General features: G+C 37.0%; 1 protein-coding gene across 9 annotated transcripts in view; it reads left to right on the top strand.

Moving 5' to 3' along the window:
* The window catches only part of Stxbp5l (syntaxin binding protein 5L), a 257,234-nt gene that overhangs the window by 161,402 nt on the left and 76,286 nt on the right, over positions 1–19,546 (top strand). For 6 of the 9 annotated variants that reach the window (XM_060370356.1, XM_060370362.1, XM_060370359.1 and 3 more), the window contains exons 18-20: positions 6,563–6,688; positions 13,179–13,330; positions 15,438–15,509. In XM_060370356.1, coding sequence (XP_060226339.1) covers positions 6,563–6,688; positions 13,179–13,330; positions 15,438–15,509 — 350 coding nt within the window. The remainder of the gene's footprint in view (positions 1–6,562; positions 6,689–13,178; positions 13,331–15,437; positions 15,510–19,546) is intronic. The other 3 variants (XM_060370363.1, XM_060370360.1, XM_060370358.1) reach the window with 1 other exon arrangement.

Here is a 19,546-nt window from a genome sequence, read left to right as displayed (position 1 = left end):
AAAATCAACAAGATAGACAAACCCTTAGCCAAACTAACTAAAAAGCAGAGAGAAACTATCCAGATCAGCAAAATCAGAAATGAAAATGGGGACATAACCACAGACACTGAGGAAATCCAAACAATTATTAGGTCATACTACAAAAGCCTATATGCCACAAAATTTGAAAATCTAAATGAAATGGATAATTTTCTTGAAAGATTCCATCTACCAAAACTAAGTCAAGATCAGGTAGAAAGATTGAATAGCCCTATATCTCCCAAGGAAATCGAAGCAGTCATTAACAGTCTCCCCTCCAAAAAGAGCCTGGACCAGATGGCTTCAGCGCAGAATTCTACAAGACCTTCAAAGAAGTGCTACCTCCAATTCTCCTCAAGCTATTCCACAAAATAGAAACAGAAGGAACACTACCAAACTCATTCTATGAAGCCACAGTCACCTTAATACCTAAACCACACAAAGACCCAACAAAAAAAGAGAACTTCAGGCCTATCTCTCTTATGAACATTGACGCAAAAATACTCAATAAAATACTTGCAAACCAAATCCAAGAACATATCAAAGATATTATCCACCATGACCAAGTAGGCTTCATCCCAGGCATGCAAGGGTGGTTCAACATACAGAAATCCATCAATGTAATCCACTACATAAACAAACTGAAGGAGAAAAACCACATGATCATCTCCTTAGATGCTGAAAAAGCATTTGACAAAGTCCAACACCCATTCATGTTTAAATTCCTGGAGAGATCAGGGATACAAGGCACATACCTAAAAATAGTAAAGGCAATATACAGCAAGCCTATAGCTAACATCAAACTCAATGGAGAGAAACTTAAGTCAATTCCACTGAAATCAGGGACAAGACAAGGCTGTCCATTGTCCCCATATCTCTTCAACATAGTACTTGAAGTCCTAGCCAGAGCAATAAGACAACTAAAGGAGATCAAGGGGATACAAATCGGAAAGGAAGAGGTCAAAGTGTCACTATTTGCAGATGATATGATAGTATACATGAGTGACCCCAAAAATTCAACCAGAGAACTCCTTCAGCTGATAAACACCTTTAGCAAAGTGGCAGGATACAAAATCAACTCAAAAAAATCAGAAGCCCTCCTATATACCAAAGACAAAAAGGCTGAGAAAGAAATTAGGGAAACAACACCCTTCACAATAGCCACTAATAACATAAAGTACCTTGGTGTGACTCTAACCAAGCAAGTGAAAGACCTGTTTGAGAAAAACTTCAAGTCTCTGAAGAAAGAAATCGAAGAAGATATCAGAAGATGGAAAGATCTCCCGTGCTCATGGATTGGTAGGATTAACATTGTGAAAATGGCCATCCTGCCAAAAGCAATCTACAGATTCAATGCAATTCCCATCAAAATACCAACTCAATTCTTTACAGACCTTGAAAAAAAGATTCTCAGCTTCATATGGAGAAACAAAAAACCCAGAATCTCCAAAACGATCCTGTACAACAACAGATCATCTGGAGGTATCTCCATTCCTGATCTCAAGCTGTACTACAGGGCAACAGTAATAAAAACTGCATGGTATTGGCATAGAAACAGAAAGGAGGATCAATGGAACCGCATAGAAGACCCAGAAATAAATCCACACACCTATGAATACTCAATATTTGACAAAGAAGCCAAATCCATTTAATGGAAAAAAGACAGCATCTTCAACAAATGGTGCTGGACCAACTGGATGTCTACATGCAGAAAAATGAAAATAGATCCATATTTATCACCCTGCACAAAACTAAAGTCAAAGTGGATCAAGGACCTCAACATAAAACCAGATACCCTAAATCAATTGGAAAAAAAAGTGGGGAACAGCCTAGAACTCATTGGCACAGGAGACAACTTCCTGAACAGAACACCAACAGCACAGGCTCTAAGAGCAACAATCAATAAATAGGACCTCATGAAACTGAAAAGTTTCTGTAAAGCAAAGGATACCGTCATCAAAACAAAACGACTGCCTACAGATTGGGAAAGAATCTTCACTAACCCTTTATCTGACAGAGGACTAATATCCAGTATATAAAAAGAACTAAAGAAGCTGAAAAGCAGCAATCCAAGTAATCCAATTAAAAAAATGGGGAACAGAGCTAAACAGAGAATTCTCGACAGAGGAATATCGAATGGCAGAAAAACACTTAAAGAATTGCTCATCCTCATTAGCCATCAGGGAAATGCAAATCAAAACGACCCTGAGATATCACCTTACACCCATCAGAATGGCCAAGATGAAAAACTCAAGCGATAACACATGCTGGAGAGGTTGTGGAGAAAGGGGAACCCTCCTCCACTGCTGGTGGGAATGTAAACTGGTACAACCACTCTGGAAAGCTATCTGGCCCTTTCTAAGACAAATAGGAATAGTGCTTCCTCCAGACCCAGCTATACCACTGCTAGGTATATACCCAAAGTTTGTTCAAGTACACAAAAAGGACACTTGCTCAACCATGTTTATAGCAGCTCTATTTGTAATAGCCAGAACCTGGAAACAACCCAGATGTCCATCAACGGTGGAATAGGTACAGAAATTGTGGTATTTTTATACAATGGAATACTACTTAGCAATCAAAAAGGAGGAAATCATGAAATTTGCAGGCAAATGGTGGGATCTAGAAAAGATCATTCTGAGTGAAATATCCCAGGAGAAAGACAAACATGGGATATACTCACTTATATAGACCTATAAGATATGATAAACATAATGAAATCTATACACCTAAAAAAAATAATCAATTGAGCGGACATGGGGTAAGATGATCAATCCTCGTTTAGAAAGACAGATGGGATGTGCATTGAACGTATGACAGGAGTCTACTGAGCGCATCTGAAAGACTCTAACTAGCAGTGTTTTCAAAGCAAAGACTCATGACCAAACCTTTGGCAGAGTACAGGGAATCATAAGAAAGAAGGGGAGTTAGTCTGATGGGGAAAGGATAGGAGCTCCACAAGGACCAAATATATCTGGGCACAGGGTCTTTTCTGAGACTGACATTCAACCAAGGACCATGTATGGATATAACCTAGAACCTCCACTCAGATGTAGCCTGTGGTAGCTCAGTAACCAATTGGTTTCCCAAAGTGAGGGGAACAAGGACTATTTCTAACAGGAACTCAATGACTGGCTCTTTGGTCTCCCCACCCCCGAAGGGAGGAGCAGTCCTGTTAGGCCACAGAGGAGGGCTTTGCAGCCAGTCCTGAAGATACCTGATAAAACAGGATCAGATGAATGGGGAGGAGGTCCCCCCTATCAGTGGACTTGGAAAGGGGCACGGTGGAGATGAGGGAGGGAGGGAGGGACTGGGAGGGAATGAGGGATCGGGACATGGCTGGGATACAGAGTTAATAAAATGTAACTGATAAAAAATAATAATAATAATAAAATAAATAAATAAAATTCAATTAAAAAAAAGATTTCAACAACAAAAGCTATAATTACTAGTAATCTATGAATTTCTTCCCTAATTTTTTTAAAGATTTTTTTTTTTGAGACAGGGAGGATTTTCAGAAGGGAAGTATAAGCATGCATGAATTGGGGGAAAAAATCTTCAAGCAAAAAATTCATTAATTTTTTCCTAGTGAAAAACTCTCATAAGTTTATAAATATGTGATTAGGATATTGAAGAGGATACTGAGACTCATAGCCAGGCTTTGGGCAGAGTGCAGGGACTGTTATAAAAAAAAAAAAGGGGGGGGAGGATAGAAAGACCTGGAGGGGACAGGAGCTCCACAAAAGAGCAAAAGAATCTGAGCCCAGGTAGCTCTGCAGAGACTGATGCCCCAACCAAGGACCATGCACAGAGAGGACCTAGACCTCCTTCTGAGATAGGCAGAGCAGTCCCCAAGTGAGTTCGCTAGTAAGGGGAGCAGAGACTATTTCTGGCATGAATTCAATGGCAGACTCTGATCACCTCTCCCTGAGGCATGCAGCCTTTCCAGGCCACAGAGGAAGATGATGCTGCCAGTTGTGATGAGACCTGATAGGCTAGCATCAGATAGAAGAGAAGGAGGCCCTCCCCTGTTAGTGGACTAGGGAAAGGGAATAGGGGAAGAGGAAGGAAGGGAGGGACTGGGAAGAGACAGGGAGAGAGCAGGGCTACATCCAAGATACAGTGAATAAGTTGTAATAAATAATACATAAATTTTAAAAATTAAATATGTATATATGTACATTTATTTGTGTGCATGCATACACACACACACACACACACACACACACACACACACCATGCTGTACATGTGACAGTCAGAGGAAACCTACAGGAATGTGTTCTCTCCACCTGCTTTGTAGGTCTTGGGGATGAATCCCCTGTCTTTCAGGATTCATGGAAGCACACTTACTGCTGAGCTAGCTACCTTGACAGCCCATTTATATTTTTAATTTTTCTTCATATCACTTTAGTTCATATAATTGAGTTCAAAGAAAATGAAAACCAATAAAAGAACAAAATGTTTAAAACAGCACTGTAGACCAATTTGTTTGCCAAGAAAACCCGTTGTTAGAGACACATCTTCTAATTACCTAGATAGTTATAAAATGTAGAATTAAAGACAAGATGATGGAGAAAGCCAGTAAAAAAAAGGTCTGCTTATAAAGATGAAGTTGGCATTAGCAATTATTGAAGCATAATAGAGTTGACTTGACAATAACTGAAATCAATCTCCAGGATTATTAAAATCAAAATAAAATCTGCATAATTCTATATTATGAGGTTAATTTCTAGAGGTCAAAACTCAAAAAATCTAAATATTATTCTATTAACTAGATTATGGATTGTTCTTCAGTTGCATATACTCAATACTTCACTAGATCTTATGTTTGCTTTTGTCACTTTGTTTTGCTGAAGTTGAATATTTCTATTTACATTATTTGGTAAATAAATATTTCAACTAGATAATTGTTTAGTTTTAGCAATACTGAAATTTTATCAACATATACATTTTGCAATTATTTATTTTTTATTTATACCTATTTATTTTTATTTATATCTATTATATAAATAAATATATTTATTTTTATTTATATTTGTGTGCTTAATAAATATTTATCATGCCTCATCAAAGAAATGCAATTTAAGAAAAAATTTGAAAGAATTAAGAGAGTTAAACAAAGACTATATGGTGGAAGAATAGCTAGAGCAAAGGCTTTGAAGTGTTTGTCATGCTTAGGAAAATAGGTCAATGCAGCTAGAGCTCAGAGAAGAGCCCTAATAGTGGTATTAAGATAATAGAGGTCCAATAATGAGGCATTGTAAGAACCTTGCCATTTAGTTTAAGAGGGAAGTGAAGAGTCACTTGTAAAGTTTTAAATAGAAAGTAACATGATTGGGCTTAAGTTTTAAAAAAAGATCAATTTAGTATGGAATTGAACATGGGTTTGAGGATGGAGAAAAGAAGCTAGAGACCAATTACTTATTGTTTCAAATAAAACAAAGGTTTTACCCACTTAATTTTTAATTGAAAATAAACAATGACTATTTTATAACATCATATAACTAGCATTGCAGTGGATACACCTTTAATTTCAAGAGCTGTTTGTTATTTATTTGAAATTTAAATTTAAGTGGACAGCCTGTTTTTGTTTGGCAGTTCTAAGATGGAAGCAGCAAAGAAGTAAAAAGTAGTTAGCTTTGGATACATCTTCAAAGTAATACTGATAGCATTTGGTGAACGACTGGCAGATACAAGATTGTAGCAGTGAAGAAAGACTATAAAGTTTTTCTGTGTAGCTAGGTGAGGAGGGTTTTCAGAAAAGAAGAAAGACAGGTGGAGTAGTTTGGAGAGCATTAAGAGGACTGTCATTGGATATGTTGGACTACTTGTTGGGTGGTAATTTATTGCTCATAGTCCTGGTTTAAGTTCTGTTGCAAAAGTAATCCTGGAGAAGGGGAGGGGCTTGGTTGGTGGATAGGTTGTAGTCTGTCATTGAGGGAGGCCAAGGCAAGAACTCAAGGTGGAACCGAAGCAGAGACCATGGAAGAGCTACGCTTATTGGCTTGCCTTACTACCTTTCTTACAAAACTCCAGTCCCGCCTGCCCACAGAGGGCACTGCCCACAGTGCCCTGGGCCTTCCTGAAACATTTAGCAGTCAAGAAAGACCCCACAGACATGCCCACAGGCCAGTCTGATGGAGAACTTCCTCAACCGAGGTACTGACTCAATTGAGAGTCCCTTTTCTCAGCTATGCCTAGGTTTGTGTCAGGTTGCCAAAAATAATTATAGCAGTAATTATTTTTATTGTTATGCTTTATAATTCGTGGTTAAAGGGCTATAAAAGGAAAATAATTAAAAGCACTGTCCTCAACTACAAAGGAGAAAATGTTTTCTCTGTTACAGTTGTGAAACTGATTGACAAACTTCCTGAGCAAGGATATGTAGCTTGGCACTCCTGAGAGAGTGATGAAGCATTGCCCATCCACATGCTTGCCCCACTCATGGTGTAGGTTTTGAAGCATGATCGCTATGTAAATTCTCTAGACGAATAAGCACGCTAATGCTGCACGGGGTGAAATTATGTTTTCTCTTTCTTCTAGTGTTAAAACACGGCCAGTGCGAATGCCCCCGGGCTACCAAGCAGATCTCGTTATTCAGTTGGTGTGGGTAGATGGGGAGCCACCTCAGCAGATAACCAGCCTTGCTGTAAGCTCAGCATATGGAATGTAAGTGATGAAACTTACTTTCTGGTTTGTAGTACCTAATTTTAAACAGTTTGCAAATGCTTCTTTTCAAATATTGTCTTAAAAATTAGAACAATCCCTCAGCTCAGTTTTATTATATTGACCATAATATTATACAATATTTAAGCTTGTGCTATGATTATTTTATTTGTTACATTTTCCTTGATTTTATATTAGTGGTAATGTCCCTAATTCAGATTTTTTTTTGGATTGATTTGTATTTCTGTCCCCCTCTCCCCTTGTGTTTCACTTTGGATACCTTCTTTTGACCTGTCTTGCCAAGTTCACTTCAACTTTGCCTAATGTGATAGGAGATCTACCTGTGAAGTTTGGCTTCAGTTACACTTGCAAATAGAGCAAGTTTTGGATTTCTGATGGTAACTGACTCTTTATCCTGCTCAGAGAGTCCTGGTCTCAGTTGTAATGTACTTGCACACATCATCCATGATTCCTATTAGTTTATGAGGTAAAAACGTGTTATTTTCTAGCCCAGTTACCTTAAAAGTGGGCGAGTTCAAGCAGTTTGAAGATACCCTTTTCAAAAGATTGGCCTTCAAAGTCAGGTGAGAGGACTATTAGAATTAAAAGACTGTGGATATATGACAGTTCAGGAACTGAAGAGAATTAGATTAGCTCACTAGAGAAAACACTTCTTGTGTGAAGGAACTCCGCTGAAGAGCACATTGTATTATGAGAGTATGAGAACGACAGCTTGGATGGTTGCCTTATAGAGCTTTGGTTGTTCAAAAAAAAAAAAAAGAGAGAAAGGAGGAAAGAAAGAAAAGAAAAAAATATCTCACCTCAAATCATCATCAAAGTAAAACTTCCCAAGTATTAAAGAAATAAATAATAATCATACAGTATCTTTCTGAGATTTCTGAAAGATGAAATCTCGCTTGTCTCATTTTATGAGGTAACATAAATTTAAAAGGTTATTACCATAATAGAAAATTACAAGTCTATGGCTATGTGAACCTGAATTTAAATTTCTAACCAAAATATTAAAAAATCTATCAAGAAAAATTATAAAATATTCATAAGCAAAGCTCATTTGTATCAAGAATGCAGATGGTTTTACCATTTTAAATGAATCAAGGCTTCTAATCAAATTAACAGAATAAACTACCAAAAGCATGTGATTAGATCAGAGATTCAAAAACAAAAAGCATATGAGAAGCTGCCCATGCTCCAACAGAGAGACCTGCACTCATACACGTGCTGAAGGTACTGAGTACACTCAGTGTGTAAAACAACAACATAGCCATTTGGAGTAATGGTAACAGTAATGGGAGAAGAATTGGAGCAGAGAATATGAGGGATAGACTTGATCAAACACATTGTATACATGTACAAAATCTTCAAACAATAAAACATATGATAAAAATCCAATACCCACTGCTGAATTTTTAAAAACTGCTAATTAAAATATGAAGACAATTTTCTTACTCTAATACACTGTAACAAGCACAATACTTTCTGATAAATGTTAGATATTTTACCTGAGTTTAAAAAAAAAGACAAATATCTTTGTATGGGCTGCTGTAATAAAACATCTTACACTAGGCCATCTATATACAACAGAAGTTTATCATTCATTTTTGGAGGCTGCGAAGTCCAAGATCAAGGCTTCAGCAGATTCAGTGTCTGATGAGGACTCACTGTTTCAGAAATGGCATCTGACTACATTCTCATTAGAAGATAGAGGCTACAAGCGTTTTTTTCCTCATAAGAAACCTGATCTCATTTGTGAGATGAGCGTCCAAGACCTAGAGACTCCTCATCTCAATGCCATCACCTTTAGGTTTTATATTAAATATCCTTTATAATATGTATTATACTTGATAAATAGTCGTGGACTGTTTAAGTTTACTGAGAGATGGTTCTGGGAAAAAAAAGAGAGATTGGTCTGCTTCCTCATTTCAGGCCTAAACAAGTTTTTCTCAAAATGTCCTCCAAGGCCTCTTGTCTAGAGATAGGCTGGCCCAATGGCCTTGTGACATGGAAAAAAGCAACCAGCAGAAGCGTTTAAAAACATTGTGTCCTTGAGAACCACAGTAGAGAAAAACCACTTTCAATAGAGCTTTCTGTTCATTATCACATACCACAAAAACTCCTTCAGTGGGAGTGAGAAGCCTGAAGCTCATGCAGAAAGAGAAAGTTCAATCTGGAATTCCAGCCCACCACCTCAGCTTCCACCAGTGGATCTCTGTGAGATGAGCTCTAAATTTTATATTATCTTTGTTCTACTCCTGGATGTTCTCTTCTGGATGCTGTGAATTGAAGTGATAGTATTTCTCTGTCGTATGTCTCTTTGCTCTTTCACTTCTGCTTGCTATAACAGTAATAAAGTCACGAATTCAAAACTGAGAATATTGCTATTGTATGTCTACACAGAATACATTTTGGGGAGCCACAGAAATTCAGATCTTAGCTTCCTTCTCCAGATCCCCCAAATGTCATATATTTATCACTTACAGGATAACCTTCATTCAACATTAACAGCTCCAAAAGTCTTAACATTTCAACATCGTCCTATAAAAATCTGAGCCTGAAGTTTCATCTAGAAGTCATCTGAGTCAGATAGGCATGAAAATCAAAGTGTGACTCACTGAGAGATAAACTGTGCTTCCTCAAAAGTTTCATTCCCCTACTTAAAGCTATGATTCATGAGTCAGGCTCTTCTCTAACTGTGATCTTAGGAAATTACATGGTTCCAAAATATAATGCCAGTCATTTCCCCACCATTCCAAAAGTCACGTGTATGGGAGAAAATGGGGTGCAGCATATTCAAACTAGCACCAAGATACAATGTGGAAACATTAAATCTAACGTCAGGTTAATAACTTGACTCTGTGTCCCACCTTTCAACTACAATGACGCATAACTGGACCTGAAGGTTTAGAGTAACCGTGTTGCTGGTGGAGAATAGCCGATACTATCACCTTCACGGCTTTATGTCGGAAACTCCCCTACCGTAAAGTGGATGCTGGTAGACCCACCACGCAGGAGACAGCTCCAGTGGTCATTGCCCTATAGGTGCTTTCTTGCTCCTCTGCCAGTTCCCCGGCTGGCACCCAGAGCCACTAGGGGGCAACCTTAGCAATGTAGGTGAAGAAAGCCAGCTCACTCACTGTCCTGGAATTTGTGCACCACTGGAGCTGGCCTGAGTTGGATATTATCAAGTTTTGTGACCTGAGTACTCCTGCTAGGCAGCTGCTACATGTCAGAGTGATTGAACACAGGGTGACTGAAGAAGATGTGTTAATCCTTAGTCTCCATGTGCATGTGTGCACATTTGGCCATGTATGCGTACACACTCATACATGCATCATATGCATACACAAAGATAAAAATACCCATCCTCAAGATCACAGATCAAGATACAAATCCTACTTAATCAAATCTGCTACCGGAACTGTAACATTTTTCTTCTTATTAATTATATTTTTCAGGTCTAGAATTTTTTAACAACTTTATTTAGCTTCTCACTTTGTTTCCCCTCCCCGTGTTTGTTGAGCTGTGTTTTCATACTTTTAAAAGTTTCTGTCAGATTATTGCTTAGGGAAGTGGGAAAGTGGCTCAGTTGATAAAATGCATACCATACAAGGCGCAAGGACCTGAGTTCGATCCCTCCTGCCTACATAAAAGTTGAGTACAACGGTTCATGCCTGGGGAGGCAGGGACAGAAGAATCCCTAGGACTTGCTGGCCAGTAATTGGTGCTGAATTGGTGAGCTCCATAGTCAGTGGAAGACCTTGTCTTAAATTTTGATGGTGTCTAAGGACTGATAATTAAGGTTGACATTTAGCCTTTGCATGCATGTGCATACAAATACCCTTCACACACAGGCATACACACACACAAACACATACAATTCATACACATGCCCAGTATCCATACAAAAGTCAGTAATAAAAATATAATTTTGGATTATTTCCCAGATAACTTGATTCTTTGAAATCAATTGTTTGCTTGTTATTGTATTAGTTTCCTGCTTTTTCATGTTTAGAAGTCTTGCACTGGTGTCTACCTTTTGGAGAGCAAGTTTCTTCATCTGTCCTTTTTTAAGTAGATACAGCGAGGGAAGATGTTTACTTGTGCATGGTTGCAAAGGTACTGACTAGGTGGGGTACAGAACCTTCTGTTCAAGAAGATTGCAGTGCTGTAGTTTCTATGCACCTCTGACCAATAAAGTCTACCTTAGTGAAGACTGCAGAAATCTTTGGCTGCCAAAGTTTCCAAAGTCTGCATTAGCTATAGCATCAGAAAGTGGTTGTTTACTGTCTCTGTGCCACTGTCCCACCAGTATATCTTTCAGGCAGGTCACTGGTTTAGGCCACAGGGTCTGTGGCTAGGTTGGTGGTTACTTTTCTGATAGTGGACAGAGTACCTTCTAGCACAATGAACACTGGTCATTAGGGGTGAAACTTAAATTAGGCACCAGCTCGACTTGTCTGTGTTTGATGAGATATTTAAGTGCTGTCTTCATCAATAGGAGCTTACCATTAGGTTGTGAAAAGTTCAATAGCCATGAAATATGGTTAATAAACACCTGTGGTATTTGTGGTTCTGTTAGGTTCCTTTGGCCAACCACTCAAAAAATGTTACACCCTTATGGCACCAGAGTTTTTACTTGATGATGTAGAATGTCTATTTGAGGCATTGTCTCTATCATTTCTCTACTCTTTGGTAACTCTACTTAGATTCTTTTCTCATACATATGTATGTGCAAACATATTATATATATTCTGATATCAGATTAATATATAACCAGTCTTTGTAGGAATGGTTTCCATGTGCAGCTCTCTCTAACATTCCCTCTTAGGTTTTAGCTGCTTTTTCCTAATATCTGTCCCTTCAATTCTATGAAATCACTGATTTTTTGAGTTGTTATTTTACCTCAGGAAATGTTTGCTAAGCTAGAAGACTTATGAGGCTCTCATTCTTTTCTGACCTCTTTCTGTTGTCTACTGTTTATTATATTTAGTACAGTTTTCTAATTGTTTAAAGTTGGTTAAGTTCAATTTCTTCACAGATTCTTTAACAGACACTTCCTGATTTCCCCAGCATTGCAGTGTGAGTTACCATCTCCTCATACCTTAAATCCAACATAAAAAATTCATTATCATTGCTATACATTCTACTTGTCCATTTTTCTTCTGAGCATTGTAATAAAAACTTTAATATTGCTTACAAAATTAGCTATCTTTCAATATCACAAAGCCTAAAGATTTTACATTTACTTATATTAAAATTAGTTTTTCCTTTTCATAGAAAACTTCAGAGTACTTAAGATTTTTCTGAGTTGATTTTTATGAGAAGCTTATGAACAAAATTCATTAATTTTTCTCAAAGTTATATAACCTCTTCTGAGTCTTACAGCTCATATGTCTTCTGGATTTCAAAATCTGTCTAACTGGAATATATAGAACTTCATTTGAACTAGGAAAACATTTTGAGTAGATAAAAGTTTTGTTCTGTCTTATTTTATTCTTCTATTTATGAGAATAACAGTATAGCAAAATGGAAAAATCAGATTGAAACTATGCATATAGTTTATAAAAAAATTCAGACTAAATAATGAAATGGTATGGAGCTTCTAAACAACATATAAACAATACAGCGTGTACACCTAGTTTAGGAAGCAAAGATGACAGAATGTAACTGTTGAGCTAGACAGCATGTTGTAAATGGGCAGATATGAGAGTTAATATAACTTAATGGTTCAGGTGACCAAAACACCTGCTTAGGAAAGCTGCTTTAATTAATCAATTAATAAATTACTCAAATATAATTGTCTTTTAATACATAGGAGAATGTAAGAAACAAACATGAGATGAATAATTTTTCACCTACTATGGACTCAAACCCTAAATATAAGCCAAGTGTGGTGATGTACAAACTGTCTCCTAGAGACAAAGTAGGACAATTATAGTTCAAAGAGGGCCTGGCTACTTACCGAGTCCTTGGTTTTTGTTTTGTTTTTAAAGACAGATAAAAGGGAGGATAGGAAGAAGGGTTAAAAGAAAAAAAATCATTATTTGAAACAAAACAATCATGATCTTATTTGCAAAAGACATGATTGTTTACTTAAGTGTCTGTGTCTATTTAGTGTGCCTATTTCTTGACCTATGCCCTTTTTGCATAGGACAAATGATTTATGTGTTTCTTCTGTAAAACTATAAAATCAAGTTAAAGACTGTGTTGCTAATCACAGCTTAAATGATAAAACTCATGAAGAAGATGATCATAAGCCATCTCTATTTTTTGCAACAATCAGTCATGACTCTTATATTCAACTCAATCTTTCTGTCCTATGTTAAACTGTGGGCTTATTTCTTGACTTTATAACACTAATCACTGTGCTATGTCCTCAATCTTAGATTACTTTTTAGTAATCTTATCTTTAACTTCAAGATGAAAATAATCATGCTTATGATACATTCTAGTTCAATGTTTCTCCTCCTCTTAGAGTTGCATTTGGAAATTGCACTGGGTTGGTTGTGGTGGATTTCATACAGAAGACAGTATTGTTAAGCATGGGGACCATTGACCTCTATAGATCAAGTGACCTATACCAGCGACAGCCCCGATCTCCTCGAAAAAACAAGCAGTTCATTGCAGGTAGGGGACAATCTACCTGAACTTGATTTGCTCACTTGTTTTCTTCCAGATTGTTCTTCTTGTATGATACCATTCAAATGCATGGTAATACTGACTCAACATGTAAATAAATGAATTTAGAAGAAACAGCAAAAGGTTTTGAATGAGCATGGGAGATGTTTAAAGTTCAATTTGTTGTTGAAGTTAGGAAGCATCTCAAGCTTCTTAGGTTGGAAGCCTAAAAAATAAATAAACAAAAAAAAAATAAGAACCTATTAATATGAAAACTGGGACTCTGGGTTGAAAGCTGTTTAGATGTAGCCCATCGCAGTTTAGTGTCCAAGTGGGTTACATAGTAATGGGAAGAGGGACTGCCTCTGACATAAACTGATTGGCCTGCTCTTTGATCACCTCCCCCTGAGGGGGGAGCAGCCTTACCAGGCCACAGAAGATGACAGTGCAGCCACTCCTGATGAGATCTGGTAGACTAAGATCAGAAGGGAGGAGAGGAAGACCTCCCCTATCAGTGGACTTGGGGAGGGGCATGCATGAAGAACGGGGAGGGAGGGTAGGATTGGGAGGGGAGGAGGGAAAAATTTTTTTTTGGAATAAACAGATTAACTTTTCTCTACTATGGTTAGCCCATTTCAAATAGAGTTTAAGGTCACTAGTCACTTTTCATTTTTTAAGTAACTATACTGTGGCTGTCCTCTGTTCTTTACTGATGGTGACTAAATTGACTTATGTTTATAATACAATAAATCCCATTCTCCAACATTTAAGTACTATGAAACATGGTACTTTTCTTAGCAGGACAAGCAAATTAATTCAACTACAAGAAAAGAGAAATTTAAAGTTTAATTAAGACATGGTGCCAAACTTTGATACTCTGAATTATCCAAAATCTTACTGGAATTTCAGTATATATCTAAAAAGGTGACTTTAACATCCATAAATTTTATATTTTTTATTATCTACTGAGTGCACTAGTTGTTTAAAATTGGCTTAAAAGTTTGCTTTGATTGTGTTATTCATGTAGATAATGATTTTACATTTCCATTTTTACAAATAGCTAACTGAATATTTATACCTTTCCTAAAGATAGCCACAAAAAGATTACTTTATAATATATGGTAGTTATTATTTTCCAAATAGTAGATAGGTCAGTTTTAACATGAAATGAATTTCCTGTTTGACGGGTGACGTTTGACTGACCTTCTCCTCCTTTGCTCCCTTTTCCCCTGTAAACTTGACCACTTGCTCATTTAGAGCCTTACAGAGGCACAGCACTAGTCCTTCCGAACTTGCCAGGCTTTTGTCGGGGGTCTCAGCTTTCAGGTACTGTCCTGGTACCCTGGAAAGTTTAGCTCTGTGGGCTCCGCATCTGTCAGCCACTAGCTTCTGAAAAGAATCAGAGTAAGAACTTCATGTTTGGAAAAGAGGTGACTGTGAAAGTTCAGAGCATCCAAGAAGGGAAGATGTCAGCGGCAGGTAGGGAGGTGCTGCAATGCTGGAAGCGCTGATTGCTCAGAAAAGCTGTGGCTTCTCTCCCAGCCTCTCAGTTACAGCTGATATGAGGGGAAGTGTGACTATTTTGACTAGGAAAACCTATGTAATTCAAACTCATTAGGGTTCCACAATAGTGATTACAGATTAGATATTGATATAGAGAAAAACTGATGAAGTTGAAAACTCAGTCTCTTTTATTTTATAAGGTGATCAATGAGTACATACTTAATATTAGAAAATAGATTAGAAACTAAAGTATCTAAGCTGTCCTTTTAATTGCTCAAAGATTAAATATAATCTTAGTATTAGCAAAGTAATTTTTGTATTACAAACCAAGTAATTCCACAATGGTAAAAACACTTAAGATAAACATGCCATCAAATTTACGAGATAATTTGGCTAAATAAAATGGCTACAGCATTCTCATCATTCATCTATCACCTTTCCAATTGATTTATTTTTAAAATATCTCCTCTCTACTTTGATTACCTAATCTTGCTACAATTTCTTCACCTTGGCTGTTCTAGATTCTGGTATGATATCACCTCCTTTCACTTTAGACTGTTTTCTCTCTTTCCTCTGCCTGCTGCTGATGCTGATGCTCTGGCATGTTCCAAAGACAACTTTTGCATGCGTGGGCTGTCTAACTTTTATCCTGATTTAACGAAACGGATCCGTACTTCCTATCAGAGTAAGTTCTATAAAGGTTAGGTGAATAGCTTTTATTTTTTTTAAAGTCATAATTCCTAAGTTAAATCTGTTCGTGAATGCTTAGTAATGTGTTTTTCTTAAAACACATTCAGCATGCATGCAAATTTTTGTTTTTGTTATGGAAATGCATTCTGATGTTTTGATCATTTTATTTTTTAATTTTCATAATTTTGATTTAAGTATTCCAAATCATTGTTGTCATGTACCCACTCACTCAACCTCTGTTTTCAGTGTCCATCTCAAACCGTGTCCTATTGGTCCAGTAGTCATCATGTTTCCTTTTTAAGAAGGAAGTGCTGTGGTATTCTTGGAAATAAGAACCTGACATACTGTGTCAATAATAATTCAGTGCTTTCTTATTTTGTCAGTGTTGTGCTTTGACCATTTTGTAACCTTATTCTAACCAATCTAACAATATTCTTTTACAGTTCCTGGGGATAACTAAGTATTCCTAAATATGATGCATTTTATTAAAATAGGATACCTCAAAGCACATTTCAATGGTGATTTTAGGTACTGCACTCTGAGACATAGAAAAATTAAAGTAATAACTAAAAGGTGAATAGTATTTACCTTTTCTATGGTAGCAAATGAAGATGAAAAGATGGGTAAGATAAGTAATTCTAAACATTGGTGCAGAAAGTGTGATGGTGTGTTCCTATAGATATAACAAAACTAGTGGAATTATGGGTAAATAGTATTAACATGAAAAGATGTCTATGTTATGCTAATATATATTGTGAAAATCGGGTTGCTTGCCACTATATATATATATATATATATATATATATATATATGGCATTATACTTGTATAAAAACACATACACATACATACCAACACACACATTTGAACATGTATATTCTTGTTACCTGAATTTCTTCAGACATCTTCTTACTACTGAATTATACCCCATAATTAAATGTAAAACTTTACAAGTTTAATGTGCCTGGCCGGAAGCTGGTTCCTGTGAAACCTTTACAGTCCTTCTGGGGTACCCACTGTGACTTATTTCTCATCGTGCTCTTTACCTTTCTACTCGACCAGTCACCCCTTTGGGGGTACTGTCCACAGTTCCTGCTCAGTGACCTGTGTCAACCTTGACATCTGTCTTGGCTTCTGCTACTCATAAAGCAGGGAGAGATACTAGGATATTTCTTGACATTTTTTTAATAATTTATTTTATTTTATGTACATTGATGTTTGAATGTATGTCTGTCTGTCTGAGGATGTCAGGATTATACACACCCACTGCCATGTGGGTGCTGGGAATTGAACCCGGGTCTTCTGGAAGCGCAGCCAGTGCTCTTAACCGCTGAGCCATCTCTCCAGACATTTTAAATTATGTGAAATTCAATTTCCATAATAAAGTTTAACTGGAACGCTGTTATACTCCTTCACTCACCTGTTTGCAGTGGCTTATTTCACATTTCAGTGGCAGGGCTGATTAAAAAATCATATGGCTCACAAAGCTGTCTCTCTGTGTACTTTTTTAAAGTTTACTGATTCCTACTCTATACCATTTTTATAGCCCATCCTATATAACCACATAAAGAGTTTGCAACTTTCCTTTTTCTTTTTTTTTTTAAGATTTATTATATATGCAATATTTTCCCTGCATGTACACCTGAACCCCGGAAGAGGGCACCAGATCTCACTATAAATGGTTGTGAGCCACCATGTGGTTGCTAGGAATGAACTCAGGACCCCTGAAAGAGCATAGGTTAAGTGCTTTTTACCTATGAGCCACATCTCCAGCCTCAAGAGTTTGTAACTTTCCTTCCAGAGTTTCCAGTACATCTGAATACAATTTTGACATCCTAAAATATTTAAGAATGTGACGTTCATGTTTTACCAATTTCTCATTGTTTTACTTTCTATTATTTTCTGTAATCAACACGTGAAACTCATATGATAAGGGAAGTATAGAGAACAAATAAATGCAAGCTCTGAGCTTGCAGAATTCCACAGTACCAACCACATAGAAATTACTAGGAAGCTCTGAATGTTGCTGAATATTTTTATGTTCTCTCCATAAAAACAACAATGTCTCTCAGCTTTTAAGTATTTCATTCAAAATCGTCTAAGACATAAGTTCCCATTGCTTTTCTATAAAAATATGCTGCTTAATCCAACTATATGTTCTCACCCTTGTGATTTACTCATATGTTAGTTTTCTATATAAACCTTTTGAACTACCATCTAAGCCCTCTTGTACTAGTTCCTTTAATTAAGTACCTGTGGCATACAAGATTTGTACAAATATGATTGTATTATTTCAGTTCATTTACATAGCTATGTATTTTATACTTGTACTTTATGTGACAAGAATCTGAAGCCCATATCAGTTTAACTTAGAAATTTAAATTCAACAAATAAAATTTTAAATGTGAAATAAATTAAATTCTTTATACCCTCTACACCCAGCACAAGTTCTGAGCTAAACAAATAAATGATGGTAGAGCAAGACAGACCATGGCTGAAAGCTATTTTATTATCCTGAACAGTGGGAACTTCTCATATTGGATGAATAGAACTAACTCTTGTCAATACTGGATTCCTTAGGCTTTTACAGCAACTATTAGAATTTTTTCCTAACCAGCGTCTTACATAAATGGAATAGAAGGGTTCTTATAATATAGGGCTGAGGTAAGACTTCTGTGTCTCCACCAGTGGTCCTCTGGTGGCTCATATAGCCCTGAAACTTGAAATAGGAGGTCTTAAAGTCTTCTCTTGAGGATGAACATTGTAGGTTATGGAGGGCTTGATTCTTTAATGATTCAAATATATTTTTGAATTTTATAAAAATTTGGGCTAATTTTTAGCTAATATATAACCTGATTGTGTTTCTCTAGCCCTGCATTACTATGATAGAGGTAGTGTATCTCTTACATGAAGTGCTTCCTAACCTTAAGAAATGAAAGTCTGTCTGTCTCTATCTGTGAAGAGAGCCTGTTTCCATGGAATGTTCATCTATTCTGATTGTTCTAATAAATTTGCTTTTTGTTTAATGGCCATTATAACTCTTTGAAGGAAATGGGAGTTAGTTAATATATTCTTCCATAGATGAGAAATTTTAATATTGAAAGAGATGAGATTTGTTTCTTAAAATCCTAAGGGACAAGTCAGACAGACTGCTGTGCATGTGACACTAAGACTAATGTACTATCCACCATGTGATTCTGTGCCACTTAGTGCCTCAACTGTTGGTCACCTTGGGAACTAATTCATCATTCTAATCCAAAGCCACTCCCTTCCCACATATTACCACTATCAATAAAATAACATTTATACTGAAACAATTTGAATTTTTTCACATCTTTGAAATGAATTAGGTACTCTACAAATGTCTCATAGCTCTAAAAACTTTCATGTTATTCTGTAACACCACACTCATATTTGAACCTTATAATTTCAATTTTGATGAAATAGCTTAATAGGAACATTTTCTTTTTCCCCCTTTTTATTATTATCATTTATTACAATTTATTCAATTTGTATCCTGGCTGTGGCCTCCTCCCTCATCTCCTCTCAATCCCACCCTTCCTCCCTCTTCTCCTCCTTATGCCTCTCCCGTAGTCCACTGATAGAGAAGGTCCTCCTCTCCTTCTTTTTGGCCCTAGCCTATCAGGTCTCATCAGGACTGGTTGCATTGTCTGCCTCTGTGGCCTCACAAGGCTGCAGCCCCCAGGGGGCGGTGATCAGAGAGCCAGAGTTCATGCCAGAGAAAGCCCCTGCTCCCCTTACTAGAGACTCCACTTGGAGACTGAGTCTGTGGACTACATCTGAGCCAGGGTTTTAGGTCCTCTCCATGCATGGTCCTTGATTGGAGTATCATTCTCTTCAGGGCCCCCAGGGCTCAGTTTTTATGGCTCTGTTGGTCTCCTTGTGGAGCTCCTTAATTTGAACATTTTTTTTTGTCTATTTTTCTGATTAGCTAATCAGCTAGTTTAGGATCCAAGAAGTTGCCTTTTATAAGTCTTTAAATTTATGCCTCCAAATCTCTTGTATCATAAGAT

Source organism: Meriones unguiculatus, chromosome 17 (genome assembly GCF_030254825.1).
Source record: "Meriones unguiculatus strain TT.TT164.6M chromosome 17, Bangor_MerUng_6.1, whole genome shotgun sequence".
NCBI classification, from domain to species: domain Eukaryota; kingdom Metazoa; phylum Chordata; class Mammalia; order Rodentia; family Muridae; genus Meriones; species Meriones unguiculatus.
This window is presented reverse-complemented; position numbering and strand designations above follow the sequence as displayed.